Raw genomic sequence first — 19873 nt, 5'->3', positions numbered from 1 at the left:
TTGTCAAGTTCTGATGGTATTCTACCTCTTCTCAGTCAGGTGGCTGAGAAGTCACCTTAAATTAGTAAATAAGAAGGAGTTTGAATTTGTGGGCCAAGATTAAGTGGGGTGGAAGTCGTTACAAATCTGCAGGGGAAATAATAGAGGGATACTGCAAGAAAATTGAAGACTATGGCTGGAAACATTAACCTAAATGAGAAAACCAGACAACGATGCCAACACAGCTAAAGAAAAAGAAGATACAGCAGCATCCAGGAGAACTGAAGCTATAAAGAAAGACCAGAGTCCACCAGGTATGGTTTTGAAATGAAATCAAATAGAGAGGGTTTGGTTACAGTTTTTTAATATTAGATATCTATGTTCCATTTTTCTGGAACATAGTGCTTTATCTGTCTTAAAGCAGTTGTATTCAGAATTGTTGTCTGGCAGCTAGCTAAAATCATATTTGGTATTTTCTGTAGGTATTGATGCACCCACAAAAAAGTTTTATATTTCTTCTAATATTGTTAGGAAGGGAAAATATACAATAAGATTTCAAAGTAGCGTATGCTGAGATCTGGAAATAAGGGACAAGAGTTGTGTCACACAGTTAAGGTAGTGAATTCTTTGTCATTACATCATTTGACCTACACCATTGATTTACTTGCATTAAGACTAGAAAATGGGATTAAACCTTCTAAATGATCAGGTGGCTTATAACTAAACAAGAGCCCCCTGTCCTGTATCCCCTACTGCACCTTTCTGTTTAGATGGCTTTAGGAATAATAGATGATAAACCAAGATGACCATTTCCAAATAGTTTAAATAGGGAGAAAACTTCCAAATAATGTTCATTAAAGCTGAGAAGAAAAACAAATGGAAGTGTTGCACATAGAAAATTCTTTAGTTGCGGATGTTTTTCAGGGAGGTACTGGGGTGTATGGTGGATTACAAACTGACCATATGGTAAAAATAACACTATGGGAAACACAAATATGAGCCAAATGTATGAAAATCTCTTATAATCTTTGCCTGGTATATAGTAGTTGATTAATAATTTCTGTTGTCCCATCCCACCCCCCTCCCCACCACCGTAGCTCCTCTTCCAATGATCAACAGCGACCTGAAGCCTTTACTAGGTGCCATAAGAACTTATGAGCTCCAAGTTTATGAAAACTGTGAGCATTCAGAAAATAATCAAGTACATTATTAAAAGGTGGAAAATAAATCTTGTGAAAAAAGGATGAAAAGAATTGGAATGATTCAACCTCAACAAAAATGGGCTAAAGTATTTTATTAATTCTAACATCTAAGATGCTAAATATTTTTTTCTTGCAGAGTCACACCTTAAAATTATTTTTCAAATATAAATATTTGAAATTTGAAATAAATATTTATTGGGTTCTATTATATGCCAGATGGATATAATAATAAGTAATACAAAGGTCTATTCTCATGGGTCTTATATAGTACAAGTCAGTTACCATTTATTTATTCAATGTGTATTTCTTAAGAACCAATTATGTTGCAGGTGAATAAATCTTATTCTTTATAAAATAAGCTGTACATGTATTTATTTACAAGTGTGGGTGAACTTCAGATCATTTATCATTCTGATGACTAGCAGAGCTTTGAAAGAATTAGAAAATTATAACTTCACATCAGAAATTGAATGGTCTAATCAGTGATGTTTTAAATATCTCATAAAATATTACTAATCAAAACAGCAAGGAGGAAAGGGAAGGCCAATGTGTATTATTAGAAAACTAAATTAACGTACTTACTAAAACTTTATTACTTCTAAGCACATATAATTGAAATAACTCAGCTAGTAAAAATTAGCGGGGAGTATCCACTTTGGTCTAACTTTAAATGATTTTAAATGATTTAAAATTTGCCTAGAAGTTTCAAAAGTTTTTCTTGAAAATATTTTTTTACTATTTGGTAAATGAAACATTCCCCTCTTGATCATATGTATAATTGGTTAAGTTTTTTTGTACATAGCTAGGTCTATAATTCTTTTTCTTGCATGCATAGAACATGATTCTGATTTTTAATATTTTTAATTAGAATTTACACTAACTAGTGTCATTCTTATACTATGACCTTTGTACCAGTAATTTTCAAACCTGCCTGGACATTATAAACATTTCTGAAGTTTTTTAAATTATAGATTACTAGTTCCAATCTAAAGATTTTAGTTGTCTGATTTAGTAAGTCTGGGGTATCGTCAATTGTAATTTAAATCTGCTAGAATTATTAAGAATTCAAAAGTAGAATTCAATTAACAAATTTACTGCTTAATCTGCATTGCTATTTTCTCCTTCTGTGTTTTCCATACTTTAGCACATAGTTGGGACTTAAGACATGTCATTTAATTTATTGGCTTACAAGATTGCAGAAAATGAATTACTTAATTTTAAAGTAGAGATTCAAGTGCACTTTTAGTAATATTAATGCAAATAGAATATAATTGCCTAAAACGTAATTACAATCTAAAGAGAAATCAAATAAACATACCAAATATCACTGCAAAGGAAACAATTATGACAAATTCTAAAATTTTCTCTGCATAAATTTGTTTAAATCTCCCCCATATAAAACTTTTGTTTGTTACGCATGTAATTTGTGTGCAGAGGAATGCAATGTTCTGAACTGAAAGCAACGTGTATTAAATCTAAATGGCTAATTTTACTATAAGGTTTTATATAGAATTTCTTAAAGATTTCCTAAATGAACAAATTAGGTTACTTTTTAATAAAATTATATTATTTTGAACTATAGAAAGAAGACCAGATTCTTTATAGCTTAAATGATCAGTTCTTTAAAAATAAAAATCACTTTTAATAGTTTTGGAAGTCCTAAGGGTGGATTTAGTGAAAGTGATTTAGTGAAAATTATACTTTGTCTAAATTATTATTCTTCAAGTGGCGTCATGTTAGCTGCTGTAGGTATAATATAGTACTGCAGTGGATATAGGCTCAGCTATTGTAGAAGAGGTAGTGACAATTTGGGGGAAGAGCCAGTGTGGGGAGTAGGGGTAGTTGTAGGTTAATCTGTAGTGATAATAACTAAAGGTTAACTTGCCATAGAAAACAGCACTTTGATGATTGATGGTAGTTCTATTAGGTTCAGATGATAACGTTGGCATTTGTCATTGCAGGTTCAGACGAATAGGTGGAGATTATAGACTGTTGAAGGAGAGTGATGACCATTGCTATTGTAGGCTAAGTGGAAGTTACAGTAGTTGTAGGTTAAGTGGAAATGGTAATGGTTGTATATTCAGCTGAAGGGAATGTAGCTGTGCATTTAGCCAAAGAGATGGTAGAAATAGTGATTGCTTTAGTTGTCAGCTAAGATTAAGTGGCAACAGAATTTGCTGTTATAGAAGTTGCAGCAGTTGTAGATTCTGTTGAAGTGGGAGCAGCTGTGGTTTCACTTGAAGCTGTAGGGTGGCTGTTGTGGCTGTGGGTTCAGTTGAAGTGATGGTTGTGGCTGTTGTGGTTGTGGGTTAGGCTGAAGTGATGGTTGTGGCTGTTGTGGCTGTGGGTTCAGTTGAAGTGACGGTTGTGGCTGCTGTGGTTGTGGGTTCAGTTGAAGTGATGGTTGTGGCTGTTGTGGCTGTGGGTTCAGTTGAAGTGACGGTTGTGGCTGCTGTGGTTGTGGGTTTGGTTGAAGCAACTGTTGTGGCTGCTGTGGTTGTGGGTTCAGTTGAAGTGACAGTTGTGGCTGCTGTGGTTGTGGGTTCGGTTGAAGTGACTGTTGTGGCTGCTGTGGTTGTGGGTTCAGTTGAAGTGACGGTTGTAGTTGCTGTGGTTGTGGGTTCAGTTGAAGTGGTGGTTGTGGGTGTTGTGGTTGTGGGTTCAGTGGACGTTGCAGTGGTTGTTGATTCTGTTGAAGTGGTTGTAGTTGTAGGTTCTGTTGAAGTGGTGGTCACTGTAGATTGAGAAGTAGTAGAGGTTCTTCCAGGAATGATAACAACAGGCTCCCCGTTGTTTGAGGGTAGCTGGATAACAATGGATGAATTGTCATTTCCTCTATTATTCACCAGGCATATTATGAGTACTCCAATTGCTGTTGTTATCACACAGGCTAAGAGACAAGCCAGAAAGAATTTCCACAGAGACCAGTTATTGCACCAATTTTCTTTCACCTAAGAAAAGTATAAATGAAAATGTCAGCAATGAAAAACAAAAATGCTTATGATTTATCACCTCTTTGGTGCTATTTATAACTTATTGCATTACAGTCATTTGAATCACTATAGATCTTTGGAGAAGTATGGGCTTAAATTCCAGGTTTTTATCCATGTGGAAGTAATTGCATGCTTTCTCTAACACTAGAAGAAAGAAAAATCTTCCAAAGTCTCATTTTCTCTTATTCTTTTTTCAGTTAATGTGTACAGATCCCTTTGTCTTTTCATGTATGCAGAAGAGCACTTTAATGGTAAATTCTCTGTCATATACCCCTGATCCTCCACTGGACATTGTCATTACCCCAAACCTCTCTACTTCCAAAATCACTTTGAGTCCTGTGCTCTAACCACCATCTCCTCTCCTTTCAGGTTGTTTATTCAATGATTCCCATAATGACCATTCTTTACTTTCATTGAAACCTTCAGCCCAGCAGCCCTTGCTTCACTCACATCCCTTTTTGTTCATCTTTTGTTCCATGGTCCATTATTTCAATTACACTCTTCCTAATTCCCTAAAATCTCTTGCAGTTCCCAAGTCTCCTTCAGCTGGCAGATAAATGGCTATCTGCTTTTTCTGGACCTGCTCTTGAGCAGCCACACAGTTGGGGAAAGTCATGCACCTGGCCAGATCAGAGTCCGTCCTTGAATGACTTTCTGCACTGCTCTACCATCCTACTGTATTTCTCTGAATATATTTCTCAAACTTCTTCTCTCTCCTCAAACCTGTAACCTCCACCCACCAACCCTCACACACAAATTGTCCCTCCTCATTCCCATCAAATGACTTCACCTTCTTCCTGCTTCATTGGGAAACTTGAAACATCATATGGAAACTCTTTCTAATCCCCACTAGCTACCAAACCTGCAAATCTAAACAAGCCTGGACTCCACCTCTCTTCCCTGATTGACACAAGAGGAGCTACCCCTCCTTCCGGCTAAAGCTGATCTGCCAATCCATTCTTTGTATCCCATCGCCTCTGCCCTTCTCAGCAACTCTTTTCCTTTGATTACCCTTTCTTGTGGACTGAATACTTCACCACTTTTCTCTTAAATAGCTTCTTCTTTTTGACATTTAAACACACTCAAATCTCTCCCATCTTATACACAAAAAAATCTTTGATTCCAAATCCCCTTTACCGACTTCTCTTTCTCTGGAAAATGAAATTTCTTGAGAGTAGTCTAAATTCAACATCTTCATTTGCACATTTTTCAGTCCAACCCAGTCTGGCTTCTGCTTCTGTCATGTCACTGAAACACCTCGTAATAAAGTCATCAATGACATTCATTCACCAAAATCTAATTGAAGTATTTTAGCTCTCATTTTACTTAAGCCCTTAGAGGCATTTGCTACTGGAGACTATTCCTCTTTCTCTCTTTTGAACAATCTCTCCCTTTGCTTCTGTGATATTCCATTCTCTTTGGTTTCCTCCTAACCTCCACCCACTCTAGAATCATCTTCTCAGGTTTTCTTTGAAGGCTTACTATCCACTTTCAGCCTTTATTGTTGACATTCTCAGGCCCTTGTCTGTTTTCATTCTAGGTCTAGAGTCAGCAAACTTTTTCTGCAAAGGGCCAGATAGTAGATGTTTTAAGCTTTGTGAGCCATACGGTTTCTGTCACAACTACTCCAATCTGCCATTATAGTGTGAAAGTAGCCATAAACAGTGAGTGAACAAGTGAGCATGACTGTATTCCAAAAAACCTTATTTAAAAAAATAGACAATGGGCTGGATTTGGCCACTCTGTGCTTTCTCCCACCCGTGATTTTAATTAACGTCTATATCTGAATGACTCTCAAGTTAAGACCTCCTCTCCAACCTTCAAATGCTTACATGATACTACATCTTGGATGTCTCAAAGATGCCTCAAGCTCACTGTATCCCAACCCAAAGTCATGATTTTTCCAGTGAAACCTGGCCAGCTCCCATATCTCATTAAATGGCACCACCATCCATTCCATTCAGTTCCATAAGCTGGAGCAAAGGGATCATCTTTGAAATCTCCCAGTCCATTACCAAGCCCCGTTGACTTTATCTGCTAAACATCTCCCAATATTGTTGACTTTTCTCTCTCTCTATTGATACCACTCTAGTTCAAGTTTCTTTTGTGTCTGCTTTGGACTAGTGCAATAGCCTTGGGCCACACTGGCCTACACTCAGTTTCTTCAATGCCTACTTCTAAAATAGGACCTTGGCACCAACAGTATTGTTGAGTGGGAATGCCTTTCCCATCCTCCATTCATCACCAAGAAGGCAGCGTGGTCCACCTTCAACACAGCACAGTCTCCTCAGACACCTGTTTTTTTCCCCAATACCTGAGTATTGGTCTGTGATTGTGTTATCAGGAGAAGAATAATACACTGTGAGGTTTTTTCATAATTGTTCTTAGAGTATTCCCAATTCTTTAAGTAATATTGATCACCAGGTAGATGAGTCAACTCCTGATACTAACCATCTATAAATTCCTATTATCCAACATGCAGGTAGTTGCCTGGGACCTAGTATGACCAGAGGGACCCAGAGAATCTACTTGAGGGCATTATATCCTTCCCAGGCTTAATATCTAAAAGTGCACAATGAAGAGAACTCCCTAGAAGCTTCCCAGTGATGTGCATTTTAACAAGGTAAGCCAAAGCCCTGCTTATTTTCTCACTAATCCTTATCATCATCTATGAAGTGGTGATAAAATGACTTGTGGGTTATAGGATTACCTTAAGAATTAACAAAACTGAATTCCTTTGTTAATTGTAATGTGTTTTGGAAAATATTTGTGCTACTATTTTTAGATGGGCAACAAGCATTGTGGAAGAGTGCAGTCTTTTTAATTGGAGAGATATGTTAAAATTTCAGAGCTATGAAATCTTAAGTAATTTCTTACCTTCTCTGAGCCCAAATCTCCTAATCTTTAAATACAGTGTTAAGAATATCTATCTCATATTGTTTTGGGGGAGATTAGAAATAACATAAATAAGGTCACTAGTTCTCAAAAATATTTTTATTTTGTATGCAGTATGGTCTAGGAATTAAGATCAAGAGCTTTGGAGTCCAACAGATTTTGGTTTGAGTTTTGGCTCTGTCACTTATTAATTTGGCAACTTTGTCTTTCTAAGTCTCAGTTTCTTCATAAGGATAATAATACTTTAATAAAAAAGATGAGAGGATAAAATAAGACAATGTTTGTACAGTGCCTGGTACAGTGTCAGGTATGTAAATTTTCAATTGTCCAACATGATTGATTATTTCATTATCACCTGGATGAGAGCAAGACCCTCAAGCAATGTAGTACAACACTCAAGCCTTTCAGACAGATGAGAGTAGATCTTAAATATTACAAAGTATGGGCCACAGTATTTGTTGGATGGCCAGTGTTTTGTGCAAAGGGTGGCAGCCCCAAGGCAGCAGGAGTAGAATGAGGGCATGGGTCACCAAGGCCAGGAAAATGAGGGCCACTAAGTCCAAGTTAGATCTAGAAAAAATATTTTCTTTACCTTGACCAAAGGCACTACCAAGGCGTCTCAAGAAAGGAAAGTGACGAAAAGGCTTATGCACATCTGGGAGGAGTCTATAATACTACCTTTAAAAAAAGTTGTGAAAGAGCAGCCTACTGACATAAAGTGCTCAACCAGACAATAGGATACTAAGTTCTCTTGTTTCAATTACTTCTGGCAGAAGATATGTAAATTCTGGCACGTCTCTGAGATTCTCTGGGCCATATTTTCCCTGATTGTTAAATGATGGAAGGGGAGTAGATCACTCATTCTCATCACTGGTTGCACATTAGAGTCACCCGAAGCTTTTAAAAAATATTGATGCATGGACCCTACCTCCAAAGTTTCTGATTTAATTGATCTGGATGGGGCTCAATCATTGGTATGCCTTAAACAAGCCATAAGTAATTCTAATATGCAGCTAGGGCTAAGAACCACCAGGCTAGACGTTATCTAAGACCTCTTTCAATTCTAGATGAATACGAATTCCTTTATTTCTGTGAACAAGAAGAAACATTTTCTAACTCCACCCTATTGAGCTCATTCATTCTTTCACATTGCCCCAAAAACAGTGTAAACACTTTATATTTCCTTTCCAGAATCAAGAAACAAGGCTCAGATTCTGTCTGCTGGACATCTACAGAAAGATTAAGCAATAGAGGGTAGAAATTCCAGAGTCAGGGGAACCCAAACAAATTGCCAAGCAGAATAAGTAATTTATAGTCAAGGCCAAGTTTCTATATTAGGGCTGAAGATGTAGAGATATAGTCTTGAGGTAAAGGTAATTCAGCCAACAGATAGGGTCAGGAACCAAGGAGAGCTGAGTCTAGTCTCCAAAGCTAGTGGAGAAAATTCAGAGAACAGAGCCAGATCTCTATGTCAAGGTCATATGCACCAGAGGTCAGAACCAAGAGAGCTACAGAGAGTGCCACATACAGGTTCAGAGACTGGAACAGTGTAAGAAATAAAGTGATCACCAATAGAGTAGGACCCTTGAAGATTTACATACTACCCAGTCTCCCATCGGAGTCTAATTAATGAGTTAAACCTCACATTGCTGACATATTTGCTCCCCTGCCCCTCCGCAATATTGCATTTGTACTTTACTTTTACATTTTACATTTACATTTATTCCTTTTATTTTCATATATATTCTGTACGTGAATATTTGAGTGCTCAACTAGAACATTAGCTCTTTGAAAACAGAGACTATCGAATATTCTCCTTCTTGTGAATTGCCTCACAGTGACTTATAATTACACTGAGAATACAGAAAATGTTTAACATGAATGTGGGTGAATTAAATGCTTGAATACATTTCTTGGGAAAGAATAGAACAAATACATCTCCATATAGAGCACATCCCAACCTGGGTGAAAGATGCTATACCAAACATTACCTGTGTATTGCATAATTCTGTCTGTGGGTATCCTGACTGCACAAGGACTCCTGGACTCACGCAGACCCCACGTAAGTTGGAAGAGACATCACCAGTTATGTTTGAAGGTGAACGCCAGCATGCAGAGCTGTGAGCCTCTTGGTCATCGGAACAGGTGATTGGCTATAGAGATGAAGTGTAAGTGAATAGGAAGCCATGGTGTTGAATTTCTAAAATAAAACTCTTTAGTCAAAAATAAATGAGTGTGACTTTTAAAAGGAATAAAGACAAGACTTTTAAAAGGAATAAATGTTGTTTTATTTTCTGAAGACAAAAAGATCTAGACAGATTATTATATATTACACTTAAACTAATTTTTGTAAGTTACCAATGTTCCAGATCATGAATGTATATCATCCTATCTTCCTCATCATAGTACGTGCATGTATTAAATATCCCATGTTGCAAGATGCTGTGGGTGGAGCATATATTAGGAAGCCTCTATTCATATAAGGAATAGAATGTTAGAGCTGAAAAAATTCTTGCAGCTTATCAGGTACAACCTGCCCAGATCATTTTGAAAATGAGAATATTAAAGCAAAAAGAGGTGAAGTTACTATTATTATTATTATCATTAACCCATAATGACACAAGAGCAAGGGCTGGAGCCCAGACTCTCCAGTGTTAAGGCCACCATACTTTCCACTCCACTTCACTATATAGAGTATATTTTTATACTAAACTATGATAATATATTATTATAGCGTATACTATACTACACTATGCTAATGAAAATTGGCATACAAAATGACTCCTTTGCATAATCCATACCGTGCTCTATGCAATAGAACTAGCAAGACCATGACAGGGTGACAGGGACACAGAAGACAAATCATTTGTCCAGTTTGTGATATGTCTTTGCTGGGTTCCTCTTAAGCATATAGCAGTGTAAAAACAGTTCTCAACAACAACCACCAAAAGAAAAATGGTCTGTACTCTTAGGGAGTTTATATGCTTATATAACAGGGAGGCAAAACAGATTCTGTATAATTAACAAATAAATACAATAATTGCAAAATATTGTTGAGAAAAGTGAATGATAAGGATTGAAAATGGAGGAGTTCAGTGGGAAAGATTTTGACGAATAGGTGTATTAAAAGAGAGGAAAGAACAAGACAAAATGAAAATGGGAGGGGAATAGGTTCAGGAATTCATGTCTGCACCAAAAGTTTTGTTACATCTCAAAAACAATGTAGGATGTCTGGGGCTCTTCATCTCACAGGATGATAACACTTAGTTTCTAGCTGTGAATCAAGGGCATCTCTACCACTTCTTGCTCATCTTCAGAAGGGGGGGGTCACTAAAACTGCCCATGCGAAGATTTGCTGTGAGGCTTAATGAGTAAATAACTGCTACATGGTTAGAACAATGTCTGGCAGATAGTATGCACTGTGTCAGCTATCATTATAGTAGTATAGTAGTAGTATTAGTGTGTTTACTCCTACTGCTATTATACTAGTTGTCTTTGATCATGTTGATTTAATACCCATGACTAAATAGCTATAAAAATTGCTGGCCCATCAACCAATGAGTTCCAAAAAACTGTCAAACTAGAATTGTATGTAGTCATTGGTCCATTAGGAACTATCATTAACAATAAAAAATTAAATATGATTGCTATTTAATATAGATAAAATGGAATACTCTTGGCAGTAAAGAGTTTGCTAAGTTAGATATTTCTGTAACCGTTACATCAAAGAAATAAAGAATTGTTAGGTTGTCTTTTCGTTTTGTTGATGGTTTCCTTTGCTGTGCAGAAGCTTTTTAGTTTGATGTAGTCCCATTTGTTTATTTTTTCTATTGTTTCTCTTGCCCGGTCAGATGTGGTGTTTGAAAAGATGTTGCTAAGACCGATGTCGAAGAGCGTACTGCCTATGTTTTCTTCTAGAAGTTTCATAGTTTCAGGTCTTACATTCAAGTTTTTAATCCATTTGGAGTTAATTTTTGTGCATGGTGTAAGGTAAGGGTCTACTTTCATTTTTTTGCAACAACAAAAAAACTACCAACCCAATTAAAAAATGGGCAAAAGACCTGAACAGACATTTCTCCAAAGAAAATATACAGATGGCCAACAGACACATGAAAAGATGTTCAAAATCACTATCAGGGAAATGCAAATCAAAACTACAATGAGATATCACCTCACACCCGTCAGAATGGCTATAATTAACAAGACAGGAAACAATATGTGACAACATGGATGGACATTGAGGGTATAATGCAAAGTGAAATAAGTCAGAGGGAGAAGGTCAAATACCGTATGATTTCCTTCATTAAGTAGTAGATAACAACAACAATAAACAAACACATAGGGACAGAGATTGGATTGGTGGTTACCAGAGGGGAAGGGGGGAGGGAGGAGGGTGAAAGGGATAATTCGGTACATGTGTGGTGATGGGTTGTAATTAGTATTTTGGTGGTGAACATGATGTAGTCCATGCAGAAATTGAAGTACAATGATGTACACCTGAAATTTTTACAATGTTATAAACCAATGTTACTGCAATAAACAAAAAATTTATTAAAAAAAAAATAAACGAAAAAAAAAAAAGAAATAAAGAAAACAACTCTATGTGTTGTTGAGTAAGAATCAACTAAGTCCATGGTATTCACCAGGTAAATCTGAGGAAAGTTGGACTTACCTTCAATAACAACCTTGCTTATTTTCCTAAGTGCTGATTCTGTTGCTGTAGTTATCACCCAGTTTGCCTGTAGCTGACAAACTTGGATATTTTAATGCACTTTGTAAACAAAGTAAAAACTCACTCACCAGGGCAGTTTTCCAGAATTTTCTGGCCCTGTTGGAATCCCAGCCCTTTCAAAGAAGGAAGATGATGAGTGGCATCTATACTAAGGGTGGAGAACCTATGAACTAGGCTCAGCTTTAGAGTGATATTGCAGCCCAAGCAGTAATTTTTACAGTGTTAGGTTACTCTGACACTTAGGACAGGTGGAGTCTCTGTACAAAACTGGAATAGTTGGAGAGCTATGAATAATGTTTAATCAGATGATCAGCGTCAGCTAATAATGGCCACAGGCAACTGAAGTGCATTATCTATGTGTACCAAGGAAAGTTCTATAGGTGTTCCCCTAACTTATAAAGATTAACTTAAGATCTCATATATCTCAAGAGAAAAACAAAACACCAAAATTTATTTTCTTTTTGTTTGTAATTTTCAAATAATTCTTAAATTCTGTTATTGAATTTGGTCTTAAGAGAAAAGTATTTTTATAACTGTGACTTAAATATCCATAATAAAGTGAAATATTCATTTAGCTATCCAGATATACGTTGTAAAAACAACTTAAGATAATATTAGTAAACATCTTCAAGTTTGTTGTTATCTAGAGAAATTATTGAGATGATGAATATTGGCTAAAGGGGTATTTTGTTTTCCATCTGAGTATCTCGGCATCCTGAAGATCCTCTTATACAGTGTCAAACTCAGAAGTGACAAAGAAAACAACTTTACGAGAGTTTTTTGTACAACGACTCAAAAGGGCAAACTGGTGAACCAAGAATCCTCCATAGGATTCTTTCATTAAACTAACACTGAGCAACAGGACTTCCTTCTTTGGCTTATCTTGTAGGCAGTTAATATAGGCTGATTGCCACAGCTCCAAATTGCAAAGGCAAAATATTTCATTTATTCTTCAGGTGGTGAATTTTAACTTACCATTTTAATTTTCGGCACCTTTCCGTCTTTTGTTCTGATATCAAAGATTATTTGTTTAGACATAACCAGATACATAAAAAGCACTTATAACTATATAGTGAAGGCTTGACTCTTGGTGTAAAACATTTTATAATAGGCAAAATGATCATACTTTTATACAAAGTAGAAATTTTTGGAGGATTTCTTTCTTAGTCCTAAAGACAATATCCAGGGTTAATATCTGGATTTCCAATATATTTAGAAATCTGAGTTCTGACAAGTTTAGAAATTATGTATAAAATCTAATAATCAAATTGCAAAAATGTAACTTCAAAACTAAACCGAAGACACCATCGGAGGTTATGTTTACATGATGATGCATATGGAAAGTTAAATGGATTTATTTGTGTATTATGTCGTCATAGAAATATTTCTAATGCTTTATATCAGAAATAGGTAAAATAATTTCTAAAGTATAATATAGCATGAAAAGTTGAAGCAAAAAAATTAATACATGGCTATTCTTCCTTTTGGAGAAGAATGCAAAATTATAACATCGATTTCATAGTAGTAAAGACATTAGATTGCTTTCAAATGCTGGAAAAAAGACTGTAATATAAACAAAATAGTAAAATAGAGCAACAATACTCACTGGCTGGTTCCCAGATTGTTCAATATTCACTACATATTTTCCACGCTTTCTGTCCATTCTTAAGCTTGCAATACTATAAGCTTAACTCCAAGAATATTTTTCAGTTCCTTCGTTGCCCTTTATATGTGCAACCCTGAGAAATAATTAAAATGACTGGTGGAAAATCAACTCTGATGCATTAGGGCAGGTGTGGATTAAAATAAATAATAAATAATTATTCACTAATACGGACCCACCTTAGAGGAGGAAATGAGGTGTTAATTACAGAAAGACACAAGAAAACCAATACTGCCTCTGAGAGCTACTGTTACTGCCCCCTCAACAACCCTTCTGACAGAAAGGAACTCTGAAAATCTTACATAGTTCTTCCTTTTCTTCCCTTTGGCCCCATCTTTCAGATACCTGTCATCTATTTTAGGATCAAGCCAAGAAAAATTTCTGAGGTAGAAGTTTGCCATTGCTCTCTCTCCAGCCAAGCATGAATGCATTCTTGGCCCTGTGGGCACCATCGCTTAGTCACCCTTGGCATTAGGTTGGCTTTACCTTTTCAGTCTTGAGGTTGGTGGCTGGAAGTCTACATGGTCAGTTGCTTGGTAATTCACATGCATTTAAAAACAATTAGAACCAGTTTCCTAGGCATTAATGCCAAAGATGTGATAGAATATTGAAAACCTTCAGGAAGAGGTTTTTTTTGTCAAGAAATTTAGATTGACTCAAATTGAAAAAGGATTAACTCTCTTATTGATTTATTTACTCAACAAGAGAGAATATTGAGTTTCTAAAACTTGCCAGGTGTTTTTGAGTAGCAAACAAGACAAATGACACTCCATCCTCTTTGTATCTGACACTTTTCTTTTTTTTTTTTTTTGTGAGGACGATCAGCCCTGAGCTAACATCCATGCCAATCCTCCTCTTTTTGTTGAAGAAGACTGGCCCTGGGCTAACATCTGTGCCTATCTTGCTCCACTTTATATGGAATGCCGCCACAGCATGGCTTGACAAGTGGTGCTTCAGTGTGCACCCAGGATCCGAAACTGGGCCGCCAGCAGCGAACCACGCGCACTGAACCACTATGCCACGAAGCCGGCCCCTATCTAACACTTTTTGATTCTGAATTTTTTTCACAAGTTCAATCCTTTGACATTTCTCTTATAAATGTATTCACCACTTTCAGCTTAATGAATTTTACCAGATCAACTGAAATGATACAGCCTCAAGCCTTAGAACATAAAAAACACGGAAAAACTGTCAAAGAATTGAAAACGGGAAGAGATTTGTTCTAAAGAGGATTAAAAACGTGATGACTTACTCTTACTCCTGTTGAAACAAAACCAAATGTCTTTGTATGGCCATGGGCCACCAGGGACACGCATGGGTTGAAGGTGTCAATAATATTAAACATGATCTTCTAATGAACAGATTTATTTGGAAATCAGAATGAATGATCAGAATTATCAAAAAAAGTGGTATAAATTTAACTATATTTGCTTTAAAATATTACTACACTTTTATTCTGCAGAGATATTTATTTGGTACTAGAGAAACATAGCCATGGTGTAAGTAAAACTTCATCATTTTTGACAGCATCCACATGTCAAATCAATGTCCTGAAGAGTAAAAATTTACTCTATTACTTGAATTTCATGCTCACAATCTAATTGGCCTAATAATCGCAAGACTCAGTCACGAAGGTTGGAAGAAAATATAGGAAATATTAAAAATTTTTAAAAATAGTAACAACATTAAACAACACATTGCTCTATGGCTAAATTTACCATGTAAAAATCAAATTTTTCTTCATTTTGCAAAGAACAATTCCTCAGCATGTATTATTAACAATTCTCGTAAATTTCTTCATCCAAAGGTCAACAGAAGAAACAGAACACACCTGAATTGTTACAATGAACAGAGAGCATGGGTATCTCTCATTGCCCTGTCAGAAAGATCTTTGTTGTGAGCAGGATTTATAGCCAAAAAGAAATCTGAAAGTCTTGTTGGTTGACAAGGAGTTGAGAAAACTCTTTGATAGCTGGCCAGTTTTTAGGGGGAAAACATGTCTATTTCTCATTCATTTAAAAGAAAGTGAATTGCATTGTTGTCTGAAAGGGTAGGTCAAAAGTAATTTTTTTTTTAAATCATGTTACTCAAACAAATTTTTCTTGCCTGAAATTTCACTATGCTCTGACTATTATTTCTTTAGTCAGTTGATGACCTGAGAGCCAATATGACAGCTTCAGCCCTCTGATCTTAGACAATATTTTACGGAAAGAGACTATTACAGTTTGTTTCTCATTGTGTTATTTATATGATAACCAAGCAATCCGACCCAGAATTTCAAACCCTAAGTAAAACACTGACATGCAACCCAATTGATTTAACAGTATGAAAGATCATTGTGAAAAAATTAGAAACTGAAAAATAAATTTTTAAAGTGCCCTATCAAATTTATTATCAAAGCAATTAGAAGCAATAATTAAAAGTAAAATTAAAATTAAAAACGGAAATATTCTGCAAATGTCTTTTATATCTGGTTTTCATAACATTATCAGGGTATTCTTTATTGTATTCTTTTTCAAAGCTGAGCCAATTCCTATAGCAGGTGTTCCTTCATTAAATCAAAAGTAATTTAAAAGTATTTCAGTAATATAATGGGATTATAATAATTAGCCCTACTTAAAATAGAAACTTCAGGAAGAAAAATATGTTTTGATGCATATCATTGAATTTCCTAATTACAAATTTTAAATGTATTTACAAATTTTAAAAATATTTATACTGACAGATCATATTCTTTCATTAATTTATTCTCGACTGTTTATTAAGCACCTAACACACCCCAGGCATGTCTTGAACCTGGATATCCAGACAGCCTTGATCGAGACAGACAGAACTGCTTACACTCTAGTCTTTGTGTATTGAATGCTTGACTTTTGATATTAACTTTCAAATTCATTTAAAATGTAATATTTTTGTTTAAACAAAGAGAACATTCTTTTTTTATTTATTTAAAGGTACGCATTTTTTGTATGTTGGGAAATTGTTTCCATAATGGTAAATATATAAGCTTGTACACAATAAAGGGCAACTGCCTAATTCATCTCTGTGTGACCACAGGGACTGGGAATTACTGACTTTTCTAGGGGCTGATATTCCATTTATGGGTGATCTTCACTGTTGGAAAGTTCTTTTTTCTATCAAGCCAAAATTTTCTTTGTTTCTTCTGTTAACTTACACTGGTCCTGCCACGTCTGGAGACACCCAAAATGAAACCATTTTTTCTTCAGAATGTGGGTCTGTGATCCCTGAAGCACAATTCCAAAATCCAAAAGGCTTTGAAAACTGAAAATTATTTTATACATTTCACACAAATTTACTTGGCAGCAAAAGTTAATCCAAATTAATAAGGCTATTTTTAGTCTTGAATAAATGTAGCATGATTATTCATGTGTTTAACTACAAAAATATTAATGTCTATTTCAGGGTTACTACCACAGTCCTGCTGGGAGTGTTGTATCATATATCATACTGCCTTTATAAAATTTTTAAAAATCTGAATTATGAAACACATCTCACCCAAGTACTTCATATGAGGGACTATGGTCTTGTAGAAATTTTACATTTTTTTAAAGACAACTAACATATCTTCCCTTATTCTTATTGCTCTGAAAAACTACTTCATAAAGCCTTCAGTTGGTAAACTGACTCTTGCAACTGGAATTTTTAAAATGTGAATGAGTAGAAGAATAAAAAGCAAAGCTTCAACCATTGCTGGGTCATAGCAAACGTGCTACCCTTGGACAGCTCTGACATAAGATCTGATTAACATCATTTTTTTAACATTACATAGACGTTTACGCCCATGCTAGTGGGTGTACCACACTGCTCATAGCTAATCCTTGTAACACCTACAAGAATTAAGTATTATTATCCCTACTTTCCTGATGAGACACATGTTCTCTAAGTGACCTTTTATAAATCCAAGTTAAGAGTAGAATATGTGGAGTTCAGGCTCCCCATTCATTTATTATCTGTAGCCATTTATTAATTGTCTAACGTGTACCACCCTGTGCCCTAAGAAGAATGAGGAAAAAAGATGAAAGATAATTTGGAGGTTAAATTTATTGGAAAGACCATACAACTACTGAACACTTAGAGACTCTGGTGACGTGTCGGGGTGCATCAGGGAACTAGAGATGTTTACTGGAAGCAAGGGCAGGGTGGTGCTGCTGCCCAGAATTAAACCTGCCCACAAGGACACAGACTGCTGGAATCCACCAAAGAACAGCAAGGACTTGGTAACTCCCGGGGTGGAGACACGGCTCATCATTCCTGCTCACCCTGAACGTTCTATCCAACCATCCGACAAGTGGTCGGACTAGAGCATCTAAGAGGTTCACAGAGCGGAGAGTCACCAAGCAGCCTTGCAGACCATATCTTTTTGAGGAGAGTAGGGCCCTAGATCTGGGAGCTACGGTTCACTGAGGGGACTACAGTCCACAGAGACGGGTGCAAAAAGAATAAGGCGGGGCTCCAGGCCTCATTAAGCAATTGCAGCAAATAGACTGGTTATTAGAATGGGAAGTGGGAATGGAAATTTAAGAAAACCTCAGGTCTACAAAGCAGAGCAAAGAGAGAAATTGGGATTTGCAAGGTCCAGAACCACAACTAGAATACCAGAAATGGGTTCCTATGGGGAATTGGGGTTAACTCTAAACCTGGGATTAGAATAAGGTTCAAGTGCTCAGCAGTGCGACATTACTGCCCTCCTTGGGGTACAGTGGACAGTGTAGGACCCAGCAGTCCCAGAGTCCAAAGGCAGGGCTTTGCTTATTTCACCAACCTCATTTGGAGTGGAGGGCGGGTGGTAAATGATGAGAGCTATATAGGGCTGAAGCACTTCATAGAACTTCTATCTGAGTCAGGTTTGGATCTGGGACAACGATGGTAACTGAGGCAGGACCAAAGGAGGCTACAACAAAGTGAGCTTTGAGGAGCGGGTGGGAAGAGGGCAGCCAGTCAGTGTAGTGAAGTGAAGCTGAGAATAAACCCACGGGGGTTAGTGTTCGACATATCAGAAAAGCCAAGGCAGTGATCTGTGAGGGATGAAGCGGGTCGTGGTTTGCAAAAGGCAAGTTCTGATCCAGATCTTAAAGGTCCTCATGCACCTGGATGGGTAGAGAGGAGGGATGAGAAATTGTAGAGGACAGCAGCTGAGACACACACGGAGAAGCGGAAAGAAGCAAGGCATTGGGGGACATTATGAAGAGCCATCTGGATGCAATGTGAGGCTATAATGGAAAAAGAGAGATGTTAGACCAAACAGACAAAGGGGAAAGGTAAATGTCAGGATGTGAACTTTAAATATGAATTGAGAGTGAACAAAATCGTAGTATTTTGTGTAAGAAAATCAGTGAAAATTATATTTGGAATAACTAATTTTGTAGCCAACTTGTGCCAGTAAAAAGGAGAGTTTATGATGATCCCTGAATTAATTCCAGTTATAACGCTGTTATTCATATTGTTGGCTGCCTTTTATGTCCCCTGCTTGGTACTTATGCTGAAATATGAGTAATGATCCTGTCATCTCCCCAAGGAGGACCACATGTGACTGGTCTTCCAACTTCCGTGTGTGCCACCCTCGAATTCATTCTTCACAAAGTAGCCAGAATGCTCTTTGCAAAATGTCCATCTGCTTATGTGACTATCCTGCTTAAAATCCCTTAATGGCTTCCCCTTCCCCTTAGGATAAAACCTCAAATCCTTTCCCCGGCCGACAAGCCTCTAAACTTACCAGTCTGCACCCACTTCTGAATCATAATCCTGTACTATTTCACATATCACATACCATGCCCCAGCCACACTGTTTAACAAAATGTATGAAGAAATATTTCAAATATGCAAAAAGGTATAAAGAATACTCTGGTAAATAGCCAAATCCCCATCATTTCTCAGCTTTAGAGACTCTGGGTTGTTTTCACTCACTATACTTCTGCAACCAAATGTGTGGGTATTTTCCACACCAACCAGTTCTCCAACTCTTCGGACACCAGCTGGATGTCCTACAATTCAATTCAGATTGGCTTCAGATCGCATGAATTAAAGGACTCAGTCCCACAAAACTGCCCCAAGTTCAGACACGAATCTCAAGAGTCAGACCAACCACCTGTACTTTGAACCAACTGGCCATAAATGGGGGGTTCCCCTCCTCAGGTCTGATAATTTACTAGAATGGCTCACAGAACTCAGGAACATACTTACTTACATTTACCAGTTTGTTATAAAGGATATTATAAAAGGTACAAATGAACAGCCAGATGAAGAAGTACATTGGGTGAGGTCTAGAAATATCATGAGTGCAAGAGCTTCTGTCCCTACAGGGTTGGGCTGTAACACACTCCTGGCATGTGGGTATGTTCACCAACTCTGAAGCTCTCTGAACCCTATCATTTAGGGGCTTTATGGAGGT

The 19873-nt window shown here is 36.8% G+C and overlaps 1 protein-coding gene across 1 annotated transcript; it reads right to left on the bottom strand.

Moving 5' to 3' along the window:
* Positions 1-3490: 3490 nt before the first annotated feature.
* Positions 3491-13464, bottom strand: LOC131415198 (dynactin-associated protein-like). The gene is made up of 3 exons (XM_058556617.1): positions 13408-13464; positions 9061-9222; positions 3491-4132 (listed from the first exon to the last, which is right to left on the bottom strand). Exons 1-3 carry the CDS (start codon positions 13462-13464, stop codon positions 3491-3493), a joined length of 861 nt encoding a protein of 286 aa, XP_058412600.1.
* Between the last annotated feature and the right edge of the window lie 6409 nt (positions 13465-19873).

Source organism: Diceros bicornis, chromosome 16 (genome assembly GCF_020826845.1).
Source record: "Diceros bicornis minor isolate mBicDic1 chromosome 16, mDicBic1.mat.cur, whole genome shotgun sequence".
Classification (NCBI taxonomy): domain Eukaryota; kingdom Metazoa; phylum Chordata; class Mammalia; order Perissodactyla; family Rhinocerotidae; genus Diceros; species Diceros bicornis.
The sequence above is the reverse complement of the archived record's forward strand: the minus strand, read 5'-3'. Positions and strand labels throughout refer to the sequence as shown.